The sequence below is a fragment of the Arvicanthis niloticus genome, chromosome 3 (assembly GCF_011762505.2).
Source record: "Arvicanthis niloticus isolate mArvNil1 chromosome 3, mArvNil1.pat.X, whole genome shotgun sequence".
Classification (NCBI taxonomy): Eukaryota; Metazoa; Chordata; class Mammalia; order Rodentia; family Muridae; genus Arvicanthis; species Arvicanthis niloticus.
The window spans coordinates 44772664-44794133 of NC_047660.1; the positions used below are offsets into that span (position 1 = coordinate 44772664).

At 40.8% G+C, this 21470-nt stretch overlaps 1 protein-coding gene across 5 annotated transcripts in view; it reads right to left on the bottom strand.

Annotated features, from left to right (window-relative positions):
- Positions 1–915: 915 nt before the first annotated feature.
- Positions 916–21470, bottom strand: part of Zc3h13 (zinc finger CCCH-type containing 13) — a 60929-nt gene continuing 40374 nt past the window's right edge. For 3 of the 5 annotated variants that reach the window (XM_076930706.1, XM_034497679.2, XM_076930708.1), the window contains 9 exons: positions 21226–21417; positions 17744–18344; positions 16032–16135; positions 14543–15733; positions 13570–14082; positions 9930–10082; positions 8679–8879; positions 6697–6860; positions 916–1748 (listed from right to left, as the gene is read on the bottom strand). In XM_076930706.1, the coding sequence (XP_076786821.1) occupies positions 1578–1748; positions 6697–6860; positions 8679–8879; positions 9930–10082; positions 13570–14082; positions 14543–15733; positions 16032–16135; positions 17744–18344; positions 21226–21417 (3290 nt within the window). In that variant the 3' untranslated portion in view covers positions 916–1577. Of the gene's footprint in view, positions 1749–6679; positions 6861–8678; positions 8880–9929; positions 10083–13569; positions 14083–14542; positions 15734–16031; positions 16136–17743; positions 18345–21225; positions 21418–21470 lie in introns of all 5 variants that reach the window. The other 2 variants (XM_034497680.2, XM_076930707.1) reach the window with 2 other exon arrangements.

Below are 21470 nucleotides of genomic sequence, written 5' to 3' on the forward strand. Positions count from 1 at the left end.
TTCTCTTCTTGAGAAAAGCATAATTCTACCAGGTGGGCAAGATGACCCTGGGTAACAACTATTCAAAAAGAGTAACACTGGTGTACTTAAGAAATAATTCTGGCAGTATCTTTGCTGTGTAAATCTCTCATCTGCCCAAGTGGCCAGACCTGTAATCTCCTGCCTGTTTAATTTGTTCCAAGAGTAACCTGAGGCCAGGACCTGACAGAGATTTAAAGATGACAGTGTGTACAAAATGCATAAGCCTAAGGAATATAATACAAGCTAGTAGAAACTTCTTTTCGAAGTGGACTCTTTGGGCATCAAGCCCAGGCAGCTGTGTGGTTAGTAAAGGGCTCTGACTTGATTTCTCACTGGGAAGACATGCTATTGCTACAAGATGAGCATGCACACCACCCTAGTGTTACCATGCAATCTCCAGAGATGGGATACGAGGCCAGAGAGAAGTAACACAGGCCCATGGCTTTAACAGAACCCCATGAAAAGCCAGGAGCAAATGAGAACATCTCCTTTATTATCAGCTCAGCACCACTGTCTGCCCAAATTCTTCAGCCTGCCATCTATCCCAAGTCCTCCTAAGAGTCTACCTCATGAGCTAAACACAGACAAGAACAAACTATTCTGAAATTTAAAAAAGTCAACTTTACATAGTATAGGATAGATGGGGGCAGCTCAGAACTGAGATGAGGTAGCAGGATTTTTACCCTGATCACAGGTTTGTGAACTCTTGCTTTGCTTCCAGAGTTCCGAGCTGGATGTGAAGCACATCCCCCAGTGTCCTCACACGCATGCAGATGTCCAATGCTAAGTATACATGCAGGGAAATATATGAAGAATGAAACTATAATGCTGATGATACATGTTTCTAGGTGTCTGGAGTCTGATTAATAAAGAGCAAGGAAAATCTACAACAAGAAAAGGGAACGTACATTTATTAAAAATAAAATAGCACACAGTCTCTGATAATGAACAATTAAACCCCACTCAAAAGTCCAAAGACTTCCAATATATAATGTAGCAATGTACATGTGTAAAAAAAAAATCCCATGGAGTCATTTATTTTAGAATTTTCAAAAGAAAACAACAAAATCCACTTGGGCTTCCTCGTGGTGGAGACTGCCTCCCAGCGCTTGCTAGGCTGGTGCTCCTCTGAGCTCTGTACACAATACTGCAGCCTGTGCAGCAGCTTCTATCAACACACCTTTCTGACTAAGGTCAGTTTCTGTATGACGATCCAGAATAAAAATCAGTGCTTTTATTTCATAGGAAGTATTCATAGGCTGGAAGGGCAGGGGTGACCTGGTTTCTTAAAATCTTCAATTTTAATGAAGACACACACGAAATTACTAAATCTAGACATTTTCACATTATTCTGCCTGAGTGTCAATTACTGTATAAAAATTAATTTAAAATCTTAAATGAACCAAAACTGGTGTCTCTGAAGATTGAAGTTCTTCACTTCTGATGTGGCTGATGACGCTCCTGGCTCTGTAATTAGCAATATCTTCAAACCAAAGAACTTCAAGAAAGATTATGCACTACTGGGAAGATGCAAAAGGGCCGTCCTCAATCTATGCCTAGGACACACACAGCTCCTGCTGGATACTGCACGGTGCCAGTTTTCCATCTTCAGTCTTTTCCTGTCCAGGGGTGTGGCAGGTGGTCTTCTTCTTAAATAACCGGAGACTTAGCCGAAGTAGCTCATTGTCTACCATTGGAGTGTTTGTGTACGCCTGCTTCACAGTTCCCTATTTGAAGGAGACAAAAGCAACAAGCTGTACACTGCTGGGTGACAGTGGGAAAGAGAGGCAGGGTAGCTCCTCCATCCAACCCCAAGGTCAGCTGAGCACTGACTATGAACTCCACAGATGTGAAAGCAAAACTAGGATTCTGTTCAAGATCAAGCAGACAAGCTTCAGTGGGCACCCTGTTTAGCTCTTACTAAGGTGGGGCTTCTTAACAGTTCCCAATGAGTAATGAACTGCATTTGATCTACATCTTTGATGAGAAAACAGACACCAGAGCAGAGAAGAGGCGGGATGTGCTGAGCCTCTGCTGCTTCTGAGGGATGAAACGGTGTCCACCCTGCTGATCAACACCTGTATTCAATCTTGCTTTTGCCTGACAAAATGCAAATTCTGAGAAAAGAATCACTTCTCATTTTTCCTTCATAAGTCAATCCGTCTTCACTCCTTATATTTTTGGTTGTGAGCCTAGCCTTTAACGGCTGAGCCATCTCTCCAGCCCCCGTCTTCACTCCTTATTAGTCTTGCAGCACCTGGGCCACAGAACTGAATAAAGTAATGTTTCATGTACAATTCTATGAGGTTTAATACACATACATGGCAACAACAGGGTAGACAGACATGGTCTTTACTCAATGAAGCATTTACCTCATATTCTCAACCCTAATCCTGGCAACCACTGATGCTTTACTGTTCAATTGCTTTACTATTCTCCAAATGTCACAGAAATACAGGCCAGGTCTAACCTGCTAATGTTAGCTCCTCTCTACAACATAATACCTTTGAAAGTCATGAATGCCGCATGCAAGACAGCATCGTGTGCTTTGCTGACAGGCACTACCAGTGTTCAGTTGTGCTGAGGAAGAACACTGGAAGTGGTTTCAGTTTGCGGAAGAGTGTGGTCAAGTTGTAGTTGGTTAGTTCTTTTTGGCAACTGATATAGGTAATTAATAGGATTTCACTGCAGCTTTAATTTATATTCCATGATGGCTAGTGATGATAGACATCTATTCATGTGCTTAATGGCTATCCACATTGGCATAATGTCAGTTTAAATATTTCACCATTTGAAAAATTTTTCTATTATTTTTTATTAATTCTTGAGAATATCTGCATATATTTGGGATATTTAAGAAGAGTATTTATAAGTACCGTCTCCCACTGTTTGCCTTTTCTTTTCTTTTTTAACCAGTGTCTCAATTTATAAAGAGAAATAATTATTTCCTAACAAAAATTAATTTTAAAATTGAAACTATTTTATACTCTCCTGCCCCTCCTAACTGGCTACATTTGTGTCTGTCTACTTGTGGACTCTACTTATTTCCATTTAACTGGCATTCTATTATTTTACCTATACCACATTATTTTAAATGTGTATTTCACAGTATCTTGAAATTAATAGATAAATTCTATTTATTTACTTGTGTGTGTGTGTGTGTGTGTGTGTGTGTGTGCAGACATGATATGACCAGACTCCATATAAATTCTAGAATCAGCTTGTTTATCTCTACAAAGAGTACAAAAATCTTGGTTGGACTTTTATTAGAATTTTGTTAAATCTATAGACCAGTTTCTTGGGAAATGAAGACCAGCCAGTCTTTCATTCCTGGAGTAACCTATTCATTTATTTATTCTTTTCATTTCATTTATTCTTGGATTTGATTTCTCAACATTCTGTAGGGTCTTTATGGCTACATCAGAGGGGCTGAGCAGTATTTTCTCAGGGTACTTGCTGGAGCTGTGACATATGTGGGAAGGAGCCCTGCTTCTCTGTCTTTCTGGAAACACTGTATACAATTGGTGTGTATTTTGTTTTGATATCTAGCAGATTTGTGAGCGTGAGTGTCAGGAGTGGTCGTTTCATTTCTAGAAGGATCTAAACTGAAGCAGATCTAAAGCTGCCTAGGGTCTCTAGTCCTTCTTACACAGCCTTGGTTGTCTGAGGACTCAGTCTATTTGTTGTTACTACGCTGAACTTTAAATGCAAACTTTTTCTTCTTTTCTTTTGTTTTGGTGTTCAGTGCTGAGGACTGAACCCAGAGCCTTGGGCTTGCCAGGCGAGCCCTCTATCACGAAGACACACCCAGGCCTCACTACTCTCCTAACACCTATAACATTTATAGTGTCATCTTAACTTTTCTTCTTGTTACTGCTCATTGTGTTTTCTTTATTAGTTTGAGCTAGGAGACTATTAATTTCTTTAAAAACCAAACATACAAACAAATAAAAAAACAACTTTTGGTTTCACTATATATTTTTCTAATGTCCTCTATCTCCAATTTTGTTAATCTGCTATTATTTCCTTCCTTTTATTTGCTGTGTGTTATTCTAATGTTACAATGCTAAAATGATTTTAAAACTCATTTACAATAGTTATGTGTTTTCTTTCCTCATTTTTCCTACGATGCTTTATACTTAAACACTCCAAAGTAATTCTCCTATAAAGTGACAATGTCAAATATGTGATTAATGGTTTTTCCACTTTTTGTCACTGAAGAAAAATCTAGCTCTTCCAGGATATAGCCCTGTCCTAGTCTTCTCTTTTATAGAGACAAAAACTTTAATCTCAGTATTCTTCATGGGGCTGCTGAACATTTAAAACTATTTTTCAGTTCTGTCCCTTTCTCTCAGCTTGTGCTGTTATTTGTAACCCAGGCTGGTCTCAAGCTCAAAATCCTCCTACCTGACCCCCCCCCCCAAACCCCCCAGCAGAGTTCACAAGCTACAGAAGAGTTCACTAGGTCCAGCTACTGCTGATGTCTTTAACACTGAGAAATCTGAATGCTCACAATTCTTCCTGCAGATGGATCAATTAAGACATGTATAATGATCATTAAATGTCACAATGTGTCATATGTTCCATTAATTATCTGTACTCTGAATTATAAGGCATAAGGCTCTAAACAACTCTTGTTGAGACTTTTCAGGGCCTTTGAGTTGTATTTGAGAGACACAACAGTATATTAGGGAGGAGCCAACAAGTACCATAAAATATATTTTACACAAAGTGGGCAGTATCCTAAAGATACTGGCATTCCTTATTAGAATCAGCCGTAACATGATGCAAATGTCATTTACAACTGCAATAACAATAATGACAGTGACTGCTGTTAGTGCCCAACTACACACATGCTTAGGGATGGGGATGGTCATTTCAAGAGAAATGCTGAGCTGAGAAAGGCTGCCAGGAGAGAAGGTACCCAGGCAGAAAAGAATGAGAGATATTAAGGACATGAAAAACAGGAATAGCAAAGGAAAATGATGACTGTAATTTTCAAAAGCCATTTCAATCAGGATTTTATGTGAGAAAGATGATAGATGGTAGGTAGGTAGGTGTGGGGAGCCGACAGAAGGCGGCTATCATCCTTGCAGCCATCTTGAGCCATATACCCTGACAAGAAACTTGTTTACAACAGCCTACAACAGCTGAGCACACTCTGATAACATCTTGTTTTAGATACCCAGGATTTTCCCTTGGGTGTGTGAGACTTAAAGGCGTGACTTAGAGATCACATTTAGAGACAAGACTTAAAGGCATGACTTAAAGGCGTGGCGAGAGGCAGACAGAAGGTACCAGGAACTCAGAAGAAGGAACTTGACACTCAAGACTGGAAACTTGGAACTTGGAGGCACTAGGAACTAGGGACTAGTAACTTGAGACTTGAGAATCAGAGGAAGGTAACTTGGAACTGGGAAAGAGACTAGCAACTTGGAACTAGGATAAGGACTTGAGACTTGTTACAGCTGGAACTAGGATTAGGACTTGAGACTTGGCAGAAACCCAGGACCTGAGACTTGGTACTTGGAACTAGGGACTTGGAGAGAAGAGAGACTGAAGAATAAATGGGATTGAATCACACTCTGTCTGGTCTCCATTCTTCATGTCCGTCCTCACTCTCTCTCTTGCTGAACCCCAACCCTCGGACTGGAGCAGCTTGGGGCAGTGCGGGCTCTGACAATTTAGCCCCCAAAGATTTTGGAAGCGTGGGTTCCAACATTGATAGAGTGGTTCCTGACATTTTGGTGCCCAACATGGGGCAGAGCGGTCCACTACAGGTAGGTAGATAGATGGGAGAGGGAAAGACAGAGACAGAGAGAAGGAGATGGGGGAGAGACAGATAGGAGTAAAAGAAACAGGAAGAAATAAAAAGACAGAGAGATGGAGATAGAGAGAGAGACAGAGGGAGGCAGGGAGGAAAGGAGGGAGGGAAGGAGGGAAGAAGAGGGAGAGAAAGAGAGAACAAGTGCCCACAGAAGCCAGAAGAGGGTACTGGATCCCCTGGAGTTGGAGTTATATAGGTGGTTGTGAGCCACCGAAGAGGGTGCTGGGAACTGAAACCCAGCCCTCTGGGAAAGCAGCAAGTGGTCTGCTGAGCTGGCTCTCTAGCCACGTAGACTTGACTTTCTAAAAAGTCTCATATTCCTCCTATCTGTGTTCATATTTTTTTTCATAAATTTAATCTCCCCAAATCTATTTTTCTTTACAGCAATATGATAGAAAGATAATTCAATGTTTTCCTATCGACCTCTATAAAATCTTAGTCAATGCTTTTATAACTTTACAGGACCAAATTTCTTTTGTCACACTACCCATGTCTGCCACACTCACCTACAGTCCCAGTTTCCAACTTTGAAAAACTTAAGACTCCATTTCTCATCAGATCCTTCTCAAATCAGAAATAACTCTTATTTCTGACTTTAAATCACCTTTATTATCCTGTAGTAAATACTTATATACACTCTGATATGTCTGTTTATCTGCTTTTCTCATATGCAAAACATTTCACAGAATGAATAAACTTTTTGTGCATGAAATTTGGAATGATAATTATCAATCACAACAACCACTCATGTGAATTTTTCCTTTATGTGTCTGGGAGACTAGAAAAGAAAATTCACAAAAACAGTTAAGATAAAAAATAGACCATTCCTACCAACCACTGCGTGGTACCTTTTCATTCTTCACAAGCTGCTTCCGGATTGCAGAATCGCGTCTGAAACACAATGCTTTACAACATGGTCCCAGGTCACTAAGAAGATTCGCTCGCTCTTCTTTTCGAAGTAAAGCAGCCATGTTGAGAGCCCCTAGTTCATGTTCGAAAAGGCTGTCTGCATCTTTCAATCAAAACAAGAATGCATTAAGTTTCCCTAAAAGGGAAGTGTCACTACTGACTTAGCTAAATACTTCAAGAACTTTTGATTTACTCAAGTTAGCAGTAACCTTAGTGAATGACTTGTCAAGGCTAGCAGCAACAGCCACCCATGAAAGGACTTTTAACACATAGGTATCTTGTTCATCTTAATAAGAACAATAGTGTGATATTATTTTAAATTTAAGATGTGCTAAAAGAAGATTTTAGAGGGAGAAGCCACTGACTACTGACTTGGGAGAAAGGTCAAGCAAGAGTGCTTAAGTCAAACTCAGTGTCTAGCCTAGCAGTACATACCACTTAAACAGTCCTACATCTCAGGATTCTTCTACAGCAAAATTCAAATATAATCACAGGAGAGACAGTGGCCTCTGCAACCTCTGCTGTGAGCACAGCTAGGTATTAGCCAGATGCCTCAGTCATATAAACACTTGGGACAATGTGTTAAGACACAATAATGTGGTTTTCAATCAAACCATGTAAGGGAAAGAGAAAACACTTTGACACACACATTCACTCTCTCTCTCTCTCTCTCTCTCTCTCTCTCTCTCTCTCTCTCTCACACACACACACACACACACACACACACACACACACACACACACACACACTCAGAAATTTTTATTAAAAAATTAAGCTGGGATAAAGTACACAAAAAACCTGGGGTTGGAGGAGTTATTTCCCGAAGGCCAGAAATTTGACCGAAGTTAAAAAAAAATGTGGTAAGAACCTTTAGGTCACTTTTCAGGTTATAAAGTGTTCACAATTACAATATTAGTAGTCTTAAAATTAAGAAATTTTTACTGATTATGGGACTAGGCAAAAGGACATGGGCTCATGAAACTTTTAAAACCAGTCCCCGACTCCCACTCCCCCCAAAAAACCTTTTAGGGACATAATATAAACTTGGTAATAGTGCCTTCACTCTTTCTCCCTCCCCTTGTTTAAACATCTGCTCAGCCTCTTGCTGACAGAAGTTTAAGTAAGCTACAAAACAAACATCAGAACAAAACCACCAGTATCCATACATTAAAAGGTTCAGTTTTGCTAAAAGTTGTAATAAGGTGAAAAATAATTCAGATGAAATATTTTCTGACTAAATACTAACAGTCAAAGCATAATCCTCCTCTATTCCAGGCACTATTATCTCAGTGTCTTACCTGTAGTAACTGGTCTGCTCTTTACTGCAGTCCAAACATCTTGGTGGTCTAACTACTCTAACTACAGCTCACAGGAACAGAGAGCGACTAGGTGACAAGCAAGGTGTTCTTTGTATTACAGAGCAGCGACCCTGTCCACCAAGCTAAACCATTCTATTAAAGGCTTAACCCAGACTTTGCATTTGGGTACATTCCTCTGCTTGTTACCAGGTAAAAAGGTCGGGAAGTCATCTATTATTTACTTAGGAAGAAAAATACCAACTTCATGAAGTGTTTTGTTTAGCTGTGGACAAAGCTCTGTGTATACTGACACCTGAACTTCTGTGTTAAAAAGCAATTTCCTCTTTTCTGTGGTGCTGCAATTGAGTCTACTGCCTCCTGTTTACACTCAGCCACTGAGCTAAACTTTCAACCTTCAAAAACATTTTTGATACAGAAAGTTCATTTTCTTATTTTTCCACTGCTTCTTTCAGAATTAAGCTTTTCTTGAACTTGAGAAATAATATAAATAACTCCTTACAAGTTCCTAGAGCACACATTCTACAAGAGAACCAAATGGAACCCTTCCCAAGAGCACACTAATAGTTACAGCATGTTGTACAGTAAAGGCAAAATAAAGTTACCTTTGGGTTTTTCTACAAGTTGTTGACATGTTTCTTTAACTTTGGTAAAGAGCTCAGAACCAGCCAATTTTTTAGAAATCCCAACTCGCAGTAGGACGGCAGCAGGCGTGAACTTTAAGAGTGCAGCTCCAGGCTCTCTCGGTTCTTTTGGATGCTTTGGCATTAGTCCAGACCAGTCCACATCTATCACATCTAATGGATCTGTAAAAAAGTTAAAGAATGAAAGAACAGGACTTTATTTATACCAAGAACCTGCCGTCCGAGGCTGATGGGGTGGCTCATCAGGTAACAGCTGTCAGCCTCAGCCTGACTCTTGAAACCCATGTGGAGGAAGGAGAACTGACTAGCAAAAGTTGTTCCTCTGAGTGCCACTCATACCCTGTGGCATATGCCCACCCAACAAAAAGATAGGTGACTGAATGTAAAAGAGTAACATAGTGACTAGTAACACACAGCAGATAATCTACTGAAGAGGATGTGACAAATTACATCTATAAATTAGAAAATAAAGGTCAAATGCAATAAAAATATTATAGAGATCCAGACCAAGCCAAGTAACTCCTTATCATAAGAACAATAAGAAAATGAAACAACAAAACAGGTGTGGGGTACATACCTGTAACCTGGGGCTTGGGGAGGCACAGGCAAGAGAGTAAGAGGTCACCTCAGCTATACAGGGGGTTTGAAGTCAGCCTGGGCTGACTACATGAGATCCTGTCTCAAAAACTAAAGTTGCTCATGAGGTGGCTGGTTCCCTGAGGTTGAGGGTGTTGCTTCCCAGTACTCACTCAAGTGAGCTGAGCAATGTACACAGGGCAATAAGGACAACAGTCACGGAATTGACACATCTCAGAAAAGGAACTGTATCAATTGTGCTCAAACTTCAGCTATCTCTATTTTTGAAAATAGAGATAAAATAGTTGTTTAAAAAGTTGGCTGAGCCCACCACAGTTGTGAAGTCTTGCATAATATACCTGCCATGTTGGACACTGGCAAGCAGATGGGATTTGGTGAGGTTCTGGGTGAGATAATATGAATCTTAAAATCTGGGAAAGAAATCTTACAATTCTGCTCTTCCCTAGGACATGCTTTCACAGGGAATGTCAATTAAGAATATAGGCGCAGACACTGTACCATTCTTTTAATGGGAAGAGCTAAGAGCCCCTTACCACCTCTTACAGCACGGAATAGAACAAAGCACACATTCACCCCATCCATACTGCGCTTCTTCTGAGCTCTGTAGTGCATTACCTGGCATCTTCTCCTCTTCCTGCTGGTCCTCTCTCTTTTCTGCATCCCCTGCCAGAATTTCATCTAGCTCGTCATCACTGATGGGCTCATATCCTTCCCCAGCACCAGATCCCAATGAATGTGCATCATCTAACTTGGATTCATCATCTCCTGCTAAACAGACAAAAGAGGCTCATGTCAAAAGTAAATAAATAAAAACTAAAAGGGAGTGATAAAAACTAAAAATGGAAATAAAAGGCAGATAGCACTGGGCACAATAAAAAGCCATGAAACGGTTTTTGTTTTTTTAAACCAGAAAACTACATTTCTTAGTGAAACACTTGATAAATTAACCTGAAAATTTTTACTCGACACATTAATATAGACAATCCAGCAATGATGCACGAACATGCTGTGAGGCCAGTTACAGTACTAAGTACTGCTGAGTAGGTCACTGCCCTGCAATTTGTGCGTGAGCACAGCTGAACCACTCCCCTGCCTCCCCACCCTCTGCTGTAGCTCTTCTTCAGCACGTCCTTCCTAGTTCATGTCTTCTTCTTGTGTGTTAATTTTCAATAGTAACACCTGAACACTGAGAAAAATTTAACTTTCAAAGGCTATTGTAATTTTTTTACCCAAATAAAGTCATTTTAAAAACTTGCAAACCTATTTCAAACTAAAGTGTAAACTCAAATCTTAGTTTATGCTATTTAGCGCATATGAACTTTCTAAAAGTGAGGCACAAATGTGAGAATGCATTTAATTTCCACTACTTCTCTATTCCGCTTCTCTGTCTCGATGTTTTCTTTACTGAATACAAATTTTGGAAGAATGCTGTAATGTACTATCAAAGTGTTTTTGTTGCCATCAGTAGTATAAATCCTATTTTTTTTATTTTATTGACTTTCCCCTCAACTATTCCCTGCTTTTATTTCCTGCTGAGTTAGTTGTAAACCTAGTCCTCAAACTATAGATATACTTAATTATTTCTAAGCTACATATTTTATGGATCTATAACCCTTGTTTTCAAACTGTAACAACAGGCTCATGGGTATTCATCTGCAGCATAAAAAGTTTGAGGCTATAAAGTAGTTCTAATAATTCTAACAGTTTTTCTACTTTTCAAAAGAAAATCCCTTTATGCACTCTATTATTCCCAGTAATAGCAACATTTGGCTGGCTTCTGAGGCCAGCACAGGACACCTTAGTGGATGTGCATACATGTCCTTCTTTGGCTATTCTGAGCAATGAAGCTGCTTCTAACAAGAAAAGTGTAACCTAGGATTTTATACTTTCTCAACCAATTACACCTGTATGCTATGTAACCTGGCATGTGCATCACTGAAAGGCTCACACCTCATGAAAGTTGCACCACCATGACCTCCTGAACCTCTTCCACAGCAGTCTCTTCCCCCAACAATGGTTTACTGATTAATTTATTATAAAATTCTATATATTCTCAATATCCCCACCGACTCATCTCCAAGGCAAACAATTCTAATACTATACTAATAAATTTCTAAAAATAAATGTACACGCAAGTTTATCTCACTCACTTTTTTCTACCATAAGCTGAGTAAAATATTTATGTGATACAGCAAATGTTTCATTTCTAAATATTAGTAAAGAAATGATATATTCAGGATGAAGACAGTGACTCCAATCCTAAAAGATCTATTATAATGACTAGTTCAATTATATTCAATTACATCCCAAGGCTGCACTTCCATCTGAACCATAACTTGTGACCCGATGCTACTTAGACTCAAAATTGAGATGATAATATAATGTGATGAAAATTTAGATGTTTTGTTAAATGGAAAAAATAGTTATACAACCAACAGATGTAACAATCCACCCTCCTAAATTTTACTATACAGGCCAATGCTATTATACGGCAAAACAACCAATCAATCAAACAAAACTTAATAATTTGGTGAGTTGGAATGAAAAGTTATGTCAGAAAAATGACATAAATCCAGACAGTAAAATTGGACAGTCCGGGAGGCAGAATTTTCAAAGAATTCTCAAAAGCCATCTCCTATTAACCTGGGATACATATAGTTCACCAAGAACTATTAGGTGAGAGTGCACACACAGGCTGAGCATGGACAGCATGGTGTGTTCCGACATAGTCCTGATGACAAAGGATGGAAGTGTGGAGTCATCAGCAGGAGGAAACCATGCGAACGTCACCTGATACAGCACAGGGATGCTTACAGATACAGCATAGTGGAGACTCAAAGAGCAGCTGTGTTCAGCAGGAAAAGCTTCAGAAGGCAAGTAATACCTCATGGTTTTTTTGTTAGAGTGAGAAAGAGATGACAAGGGGAAAAGGAGGCTGAAGAAGGATGAGACCAGACATGCCAGAGTCAGGTTGTCTGTGGCTTGGACATGAGCTCATAAACAATGATATCTTATTATTTTTAAGCTGCCATATGACAACATTTGATCTATAGTAAAATCCACTGATTTAAAAAGTGACTGTTTACAATTCTTGGTATTCTGATTAGGTAGCTTAGTAACACCTGTTTTAAACACACACACACACACACACACACACACACACACACACACACACACACACACACTTGACTTAAAGACATTTCTACCATAGCTTTCTTAATACATTTCACCTCAATTTTGAGTATAAAACCCATGAAATCATAAGTTATGGTTTTAAAGGAAGTTTAGATTTTCTGCATAACTAAATTGAACTGTAAGAAACTGAACTGGTTGTAATAACTTTCTTTTGACTGAAGTAACTATCCCCTTACCCCTACAGTAAGTCAGTTTGGCACAGTGGCAGTGAAAGGCAGTGGGAGAGACAGTGGGGACCAAGGTTTCATGGACTTGAGACTGTCTCTGACTGGATCCTGTATTCTAACTGAAGAGCAGAAAGTGCCACCAGGCTTCTCCAGTTATCTGCCATCCAATGGTTTTAGGAGCAGGGTTACAACACATTCTTTTTCTACTGCCCTAGCAAACAGGAACCACTAATGGCTATTTAATGTTTTGCTTCAATTTTTGTCCCAGGTTGAGACAAGGTCTTGCTTTGTAGACCAGGTTGACTAGAACCTGATTCTCCGGCCTCAGCCTTCCTTCCTGGAGACGGCTCTACAGGTGTGAGGAAGCATGCTGAGCTGATGATTTTTAACATGTAAGAATAAGCTGTGATGTTATTACAGGCTGTAAGTAATGTAGCTAGGTGATCTGTTTTTTTCTGGTTTTGTTTTTTTTGTTGTTGTTGTTTTGTTTTTTGTTTTTTGTTTTTCAAGACAGGGTTTCTCTGTGTAGCCTTGGCTGTCCTGGAACTCACTCTGTAGACCAGGCTGGCCTTGAACTAAGAAATCTGCCTGCCTCTGCCTCCCAAGTGCTGGGATTAAAGGCGTGCGCCACCACTGCCTGGCAGCTAGGTGATCTTCATTCCAACTTTTAGGCAGCGATGGAAGTGACTGCTCTGACCTCTGCTCCCTACCTTCTTTACCTCATTTTCTCTGTGACAAGACTACTGAGATGATCACACCTCTACTCTCACAGGCTCCCCTTACTCACCTACTTCCACTGTAACAGAATACAGTCAGTTTATTCATGGATGACTTTAACATGCAGAAAACTGGAAAAGGAATGGGGAAATACAACAGAAGAGCGGCGCCCTCACCTTCCAGACTCTCTGTTCTCTCAGCTTTATTCACATCTTCAAACCCCTGCACAGACCCCAGGTCTCTGTCCATCCTTTCTTTGTCCAAGGCCACAGAGTCCCGAGAGCTGCCTTCCAGATCTCTCTCGTGTTCACTCTCCAATTTGACTTCACTTCGTTTCACAGATTCCAACTGAGACGTCTCAAAAGTCCTATCTCGTTCTCTGTCCCTTTCCATGGGGTCAGCAATCAGTCTCTCTCTTTCTCTGTCCAAGTCTCTCCTTTTGTCTCGGTCTCTCTCTCGCTCCCGAAGTCTATCTCGGTCTCTGGTCCGTGGCCACTCTTTATCAGCTTCCCGGTCCCATTCCCTCTGTCTGGGGTCTCTCCGGTCCCTCTCCCGCTCTCTGTCATGCTCATACCTATCTCGTTCTTGAAGTCGGTCTCGACTGTCAAATGACCCTGACCTTGAGTGAACCTGTCGATCCGACTCAGGAGAGCTTCTTCTTGAGCTGTGGCTTCTGGAATCCTGACGATCTAAAGCAAGTGCACATGTGTAAAGTTAACACAGGAAACAGGAGCAGTATGTTTATTTTACAGTTCCTCACAATTTATAACTTTTCTATTTTCTACATGTTCTGTTTATAAACTTTACATATTTCTACATCTGTAATCCCATACATCCAAACGCATTTTAAGGAAAAATTTATTTCTTAATTACAGTGCTAATTAAAACAGTTTTTCAACTGTCTTTGTCTATTTTCACTATGGATCAAAGCATCTGTAACACACACAAGCCTAGGCACTGGTACAGCTGATTTTTTTAGTCTTCAATTCCTTCCTTATCATATTTTCTATGGCCAAAAAGGTAGCACTGGCTGCAGGCGGAAAGAAAGATAGTTCAAGTAAGTAACATACACTAAGGTCCTGATGTGAACACGCCACTGAATATGTTTCTTCATAAGAAAACAACAGGGTCACAATTAAACTTTATTACCTGAAGAAGTACTTCGACTGGGTTCTCCACGCTTTAACTGATCAATCCTAGATTTTCTCTCTCCTGTGATTTCTAGGCTTTTTGTTTTTTCTCTATCTCTGGAGCCACTATGGAGCACTCTCTTCCGACTACCCTGGTCATCCCCACTTCTATGCGCAGAATCATTAGATGGGGAGCGTAGGCGACCAGAGGTGTGGCTGCGGTGGCTTCTATTGCTTCCGAGGCTGCTGCTTCTTTTTTGATCCACCAGCTTGCGATGTGGTGCGTCTTCCAGGGTCACATGAGACACCTCTACCTTCTCCCCCCGTGTCCTGTGGCACTTTCTATGTGAGTCTTCGCTGCCATTGGTATTGGAGGTGGCTGCAGAGCTTGAGGCCGTGGCAGAGGTGGTTGCAGAACTGGCTGAGGCAGCAAGAGCAGCCGATGCAGTACTGGCAGCGGCCACAGGGGGCGGAGGAGGAAGAAGAGAAGACAGTGGGGAAGGGGTGCTACCAGGAGTGGCAGTGGCTGCGGTGTGCTCCCCTTCCATCCCCTCTGTACGGTCAGGCACATCCTCATCAGACCAGTCACTAAAGGCTGTATCTTCTTTCTTCAGTGGATCCTCGAGGACACCATCCTTGTCAGTGGAAATGTCAATCAGCTCCTCCTTGATGGCCAGTGGGGGTGTGCGTGGACCTCTCTTCTTCTTACTCTGCGGGGCTGCCTCTTCGTCAGAAACATCAGAATCACCTTTGGATCTTTTACGCTTTTTTTCAATGTTTTTCTTCTTCTGTCCTTTTTTTGGTGAAAACACCTGACTATCCTCATGTGTCTCAAGGTTGCCCCTCTCTATTCCAACATCCTCCTCCTTCTTTTTCTTTACAGGTTTCTTTGGAGCTTTTGCTTTTTTCTTTTCATCATGGGCTCGATCAGACCCGTCGCGGTCCCGGTCTTCGGCCTGGCGATGGCTGAGGAGATCCTGTGCGCGCACTCTCGAGCCGTCCACGCTTTCTCCCTGCTCCCTTTGCCTGTCACCACAAGAAAGCTTCTCTTTGAGTTCTTGCTCTTCGTAGCGCCTTGAACTTTCCTTTCTTTCTGATTTCCGATCTTCCTCTTTCCATCTACCTTGCCTATCTTCTGTGAGGTGGGACGGGCTGAGAGAACGAGATTCCTGTGGCCGTACCACCTGGCTCAAGAGTCTATGCTTTTCATCTATAAAAAACATAAAAGTAGTCACATCTTCATCAGGTCAGTAAATAGAACACAACACATTTAAACTTCAAACTCACTTTTCATTTCAAAATGGCAATAAAAATAAAAACACATCTCTAACAACCAATATTAGGAAAAGATATCGGCCTGGTGTAAGACCAGGACTCCTACCTCACTCCATTCACACAAGGAAACATTCAGCAGCATGGAACAAGAGCATTTAAAAAGTCTGGCTCATCAGTCAGAGGATGGACTCGTGGCTACACTGAGCACGTACAGACAGAACATGACTACTCACTTTTGTCATCCCCACTGTGGTAGGTGTCACTGTCAGGAGAATGCTCCCGCCGGCGCTTGGGGGACTGCCGGGGGCTGGGACTCCCTTCGTTTCTATAGCGCTTCCTAAATTTGGACAAATACAAGTTATAAAGTTCCACATAGGAAGAAAACATTTCTGTACTCTGCTTTTTACCAGTATTACTTCACATTAGTAGAATGTACAATCACAGCAAAGTAAAGCTGTCAGAGCTACACTCAGAAAGGACATCTGGGCTTTTAATAAAATTTCTTTTACTTCATTTGCTAAAACATACATCTGTGAGTTAAAAATCCACAGGGACATTCCTTTCTTCACACATGAAACACTCATGGGAAACTTGCCAGATCTAAATACTCCATGCTGGTAACATACAAGAGAAAAATCAATAATGTATTCTGTAATACAACTTATCAATTTTATATGCCTCATGCTGAGAAGAGGAATAAGAAAAGTCTAGAGTTGCTTGAGAGTTAAAAAGCTGAGTGTGATTTACAGCCACATTAATTTCATGCAACCTAAGTAAGTTCCTTACGGTCCTCAAATCAAAGTTCTCTTTTCTGAAATTGAGAAAAAAAGGAAAAGCCCTTCTTATATGACTAAAGTGAGTTACGTTATAAAAATTCCTTTTATTTTCAAAGAACTAAGTACTTGCTTAATGGCGAACAAACAACAACAACAACAAAGATAATCCACATGCTTTGTAACTAAACTTCAACTTAGTGGCTTAAACACCCTGGGTAAATTATTCTAGTGTTATCTTATATGCTCGATAAATTCTGACTTTTTTTTCCCATTAAATTCTAAAATTTTAAGAGTTATCACTGCTTCTAAATACCAGGGTCAGAAGGTGAGAAAGAACAGTTCCTTACACAGATGAGTGACCATATGAACAGGTCACTTATATTACCATATGAACCATTTAAATTTCTTTTAAGAAAACCTGAAATTAGAATAACAAAACAAATACTACAGTAACTCAGCAAAACTACATAAAACAATATTTTCCTAAAAAGTTGTAGGTAAGTTCAGGGCGCTGAGATGAACAGGCAATGGAAATATGAAGGTATTAGTCCCATGTAACCACTGTTTGCTTAGCATCATTGCTAAATTTCTAGGTTCAATTTTTAGGTGGGTTAGATATGAAAAAAAATCAGAAAAACGTGCTACTGTAACACAACAGACCCATGAAAAATAGTCATCAAATCATGGAACCATATAACAGATAAAGATTTAAAATTTTTAGTCTTAGGAGACAAAATTCAAGAAAAATGTCCATTTGCCTACAATATCTGAGGTCTGCATTCATCATTCTCTGTTTGTTTGTTTGTTTGTTTGAGATAGGGTTTCTCTATGCAGCCTTGGCTGCCCTGAACTCACAGAGATCCACCTGCATCTGTCCCATGAGTGCTGGGATTGAAAGCATGTGTCACCCACAGCCTGGCACATTCATTACTAAAATGGAGAGAGCAGAAATAGACCCCTGGGATCCATAAATAGAACTCAGAATTGTTTTTCTAGACAACTCCAAACATTTTAAGCACCAAATAAACATATGTACGGTAGGTATATCCAAGCGTACACATGAAGTGACTCTGTAGTAGTGCAAAGTGGAGCAAAGCAAAGCACGAACACCCAACCACAAACCCCGGGCAGGGCACCCTCTTCTGAACTGAGGGTCCCACCCTCCTTACTTGGACTTCCTCTCCTCGTGGCTGTCTCTGGGGATCCTGTCCTCTCGAACATGAACATCTTCGCGCTTCTCCCTCCGGTCATCGCGTCCCTTGTCTTTATCTTCCCACTCTCGTTGCCGTTCTCGTTCTTTTTCTCTTTCTCTGGCCCTTTCTCGCTCTCGCTCCCGTTCTCGCTCTCTCTCCCGCTCCCGTTCCCTCTCTCTCTCCCGCTCCCTTTCTCTCTCCCTTTCTCTCTCTTCTCGCTCTCGCTCCCGTTCTTTTTCCCTCTCTCGCTCCCTCTCTCTTTCTCGCTCTCGATCATGGTCACGGTCTCTCTGATCTCTTTCTCGTTCTCGCTCCCTCTCCCTCTCTTTCTCTCTCTCTCTTTCCCGCTCTCTAGCTCTCTCTCTTTCTAGTTCTCTTTCTCTTTCCTTTTCTCGCTCCCGCTCTCGCTCCCGCTCTCTCTCCCTCTCCCTTTCTCGCTCTCGATCCCTATCTCTGTCTCTGACTCTTTCGTCTCGTCTCTCATCCACTCTGTCTATTCTTCGTTCCTCTCTTCTTTCATCTCGATCAAGCTCCTCACTCCTTCCCTGATGGCGAATAGGTGAGCTTGGTCTTTGATCTACAATAAAAATTAAGTTCGTCAGTGATTGATTTGTCAGATATCCTACAGGAAGTCTTAAATTTTATCTGAGTATAGAGTATCAGGTCACAGTAGCAACAAAGTATAGATCAAGTACTGCTCTTATAGTCTGAACCTTTAAAAACTACTTTCTTAAAGATGGCGTTCATTTGCTCTCTTGCTGCCTTGCTTTCTGCTTCCCACCAATATCCACCCTGTACCAATCCATCCTTGATTTAACCCTACATGCTTGCTACCCTGCCTGTAGCCCAGTCCTTCAACCCCACCTCAATCCTGCCATCTCTACCCTTCACTTCTTATCTCTGTGTCCCCAGCAGGACCTAAGAACACTGGTGGCAAAGGTTAGGGGCAGCAGGAGGTGTAGAACACAGGAGCTAAAGGAAAAAAAATTTCCCTTATAAGGCACATCTCTAATTTCGGCCCCAAATATATACACACCAAAACACAGCTATAATATGAGAAAATAAAGAACAAACCAATGTTTAAAGCTTACGGCTGCAATATTAATTCTTAATAAGGTAGAATTTGGGGCACTGATGTCCAAAAACTTAAAATTACTAAATCTACAAATTACATATCGATGCATTTAAAATAACTGACTCATTGCCTCTTAAGTATTTCCCTCCCCCACTCCTCACACAAGTCCCAAAGAGAAACTGGATGCATGCTCTCAACAGGAAACTAGTCTGGGATCAAAACTGCACTGGTGAGGCACAGGCTCTTCTCTGCACACAGCCAGGGGCCTAGGACACTGTACTCTGGAGACCACTCTCAAGCTGTATAACAATGTTTACTGTATAATAATGATCAATAAACCATGCTACAGTGTGCTCAACAGGCTGAGGACAAGAATGTCTGTTAAGCAGATAGTATTAGAATCTTTCTAGGTTCAACATAGTAACTTGAATCTGCCTTCTGCCTGATAAAAACAAACAAGACAAGAATCTGTAAATTCCTCCACAGAGTTTACAGGTCCCTGTCACAATTTCATACAAGTTTAAAGCTCAAACCCAGTGAAGTCCTACTGTGTCTTAAACTAGCAGTCCCAATGGGGGAAGTGATTCTGGTAACTCTGCCAGTTAATCAAGACATAGCAGAACCAAGAGTCTATTTTTGTCACTCTTTGTTACTTCTGCTGAAATCCATTACAACTTTAAATGGATCTATTGTATCATAACTTTTGTGCAGCAGATCTATGTTTAGGGGGAATTTCTGGTTTAGCAGTTATAACTAAAATCACCATGATGAAATAACCTGAAAAAACAAAAAATCAATTTGGTAATTTATCAGTAACCTCTGGTGCAGCACCAGAAGCTGGACTCCAGTCATTTTAAGGGCAGATGAAACCTTTATAATCCCAACCAAACTTCTATCTTAAAAGAAAACCACAAAGGATCTACAACTACTACAGTAACATGTCAAACTGTCTTCCTTCTGATCTCTCCCCAAAAATGTATTTTTCAAAGCTGCGCTTTCATGTTTTTTCCCAATCCCATTCTACACTTATTCTAACACTTGTTTTCCAGTCCCTGTCTCTATATTAATTGCCACATTAACGCAGAACTTCCTCAGTTCTGTCAGGAGGACATCATCTAAGCAGTTGCTATCTTTGCCTTCAGTTTCCCAGGCAGATGTATATTTCTCATAAAAACTCGGATTGGCATGCTTAAAAGCAGCTACTTATAGGTAGTGAAAAGCAATTAACTCGGACCATTCCAGTCTGGCCGAGAGGTTGTTTACAGCCTGTGCTACAGGCCCTCTTTAGTCTTGTGCTCCAGCTGCCTGGCTACCAATTACAGGGGACCATACTCCAGCCTCATTGCTACCCGAGAACAGATGAGTCTTTTAGGCCTACATGGCTACTTACACCACCACACCATTCTACTCTTTCTCATTGTTCCTTCCAGTAAGCTGACACATTCTCTTTACTTAAGGGAGCATTCATGATATTCCACAGAAATTGTTACTTTGGCTAACAGAACTTTACATAGTCCTGGCAAACATCCCACCTCAGCTGTCTGTATTAAAGTGAGACAAGGTACACCTGAGCCTATATCCACCCCTAATCTCTCTCCGTTTTCCCCCTGCTCACCAAACCATAGCCACACCAGTTTCTTTCATACTCTGGGACATGATAAAGTACTACCCATCTCTGGGAATTTGTACCTACTCTTTATTCTCAATACAATTCGTTTATCAACTTGCAAAGCTAGCTGCTTCTCTTACCTTTACACGTTTGACACGTTTGCATAAATATCTTTCTATGATGTTTAATAAAAATATTAAAGAGACTCTATTCTGCATCTAATCCTTATGTACTTTCTAGTAATCTGGCTTCAACACTGATTTATAAGATCATCTAATAGATTATCAGGAAATTTCTACTTGAGATAATACAAAATAAATTAGCTACAGCAAGTATGGACTCTCAGGACAGAATACAAGCACGCCGACTTTCTGGACACTCAGCCCTATCACCACACTTGCCCTGCTCTCTCAATTCCCCCATTTATTTAGCTGATCTCTGACACTCTGTAAAATTACTGCAACGGTTAATTACCGAGTAGCCAGGTCCTTCAACTGCAGAGGCTTACCCAGTAAAGGCACACAGTAACCTACATTCTTTAAGAAGCAACCTACCACATGCAATAGGGCAACCCCAGTTCTCCAGATGTTTTTACTAGGTGCTGGTAGCTAATAACACAATCTTATACCACACAAAGATTAAATGAATAGCTTCAAATATGTTACCAAGTATGGATCCTAAACTATATTTCATGTTAAATGTGACTTGATATCAATTTAAAGAACAATTTCTTCAGCTGTTAAGCACTAAAGGATACATCTCTACTTGACAAACCTCGTTCTCTGTTATCCCGACGGTCTCTTTCTCCATGCCTTCTCTCAAAGGAAGAATCCCTTGCTTGATCTCGAGTGTCTCTCTCAGGGTATCTGTCTCTTTCAGGATAGCTACTTCGAGTTTCCCAGCTGTCATGGTAGTTGCTGCCACTACTGTGGCTATCCATTTGGGAACCTCTTGTGCCTCGACTTCCTATACAAAAGATGTTGTTGACAGATAAAACTTATGCAACAAACTTATCAGTC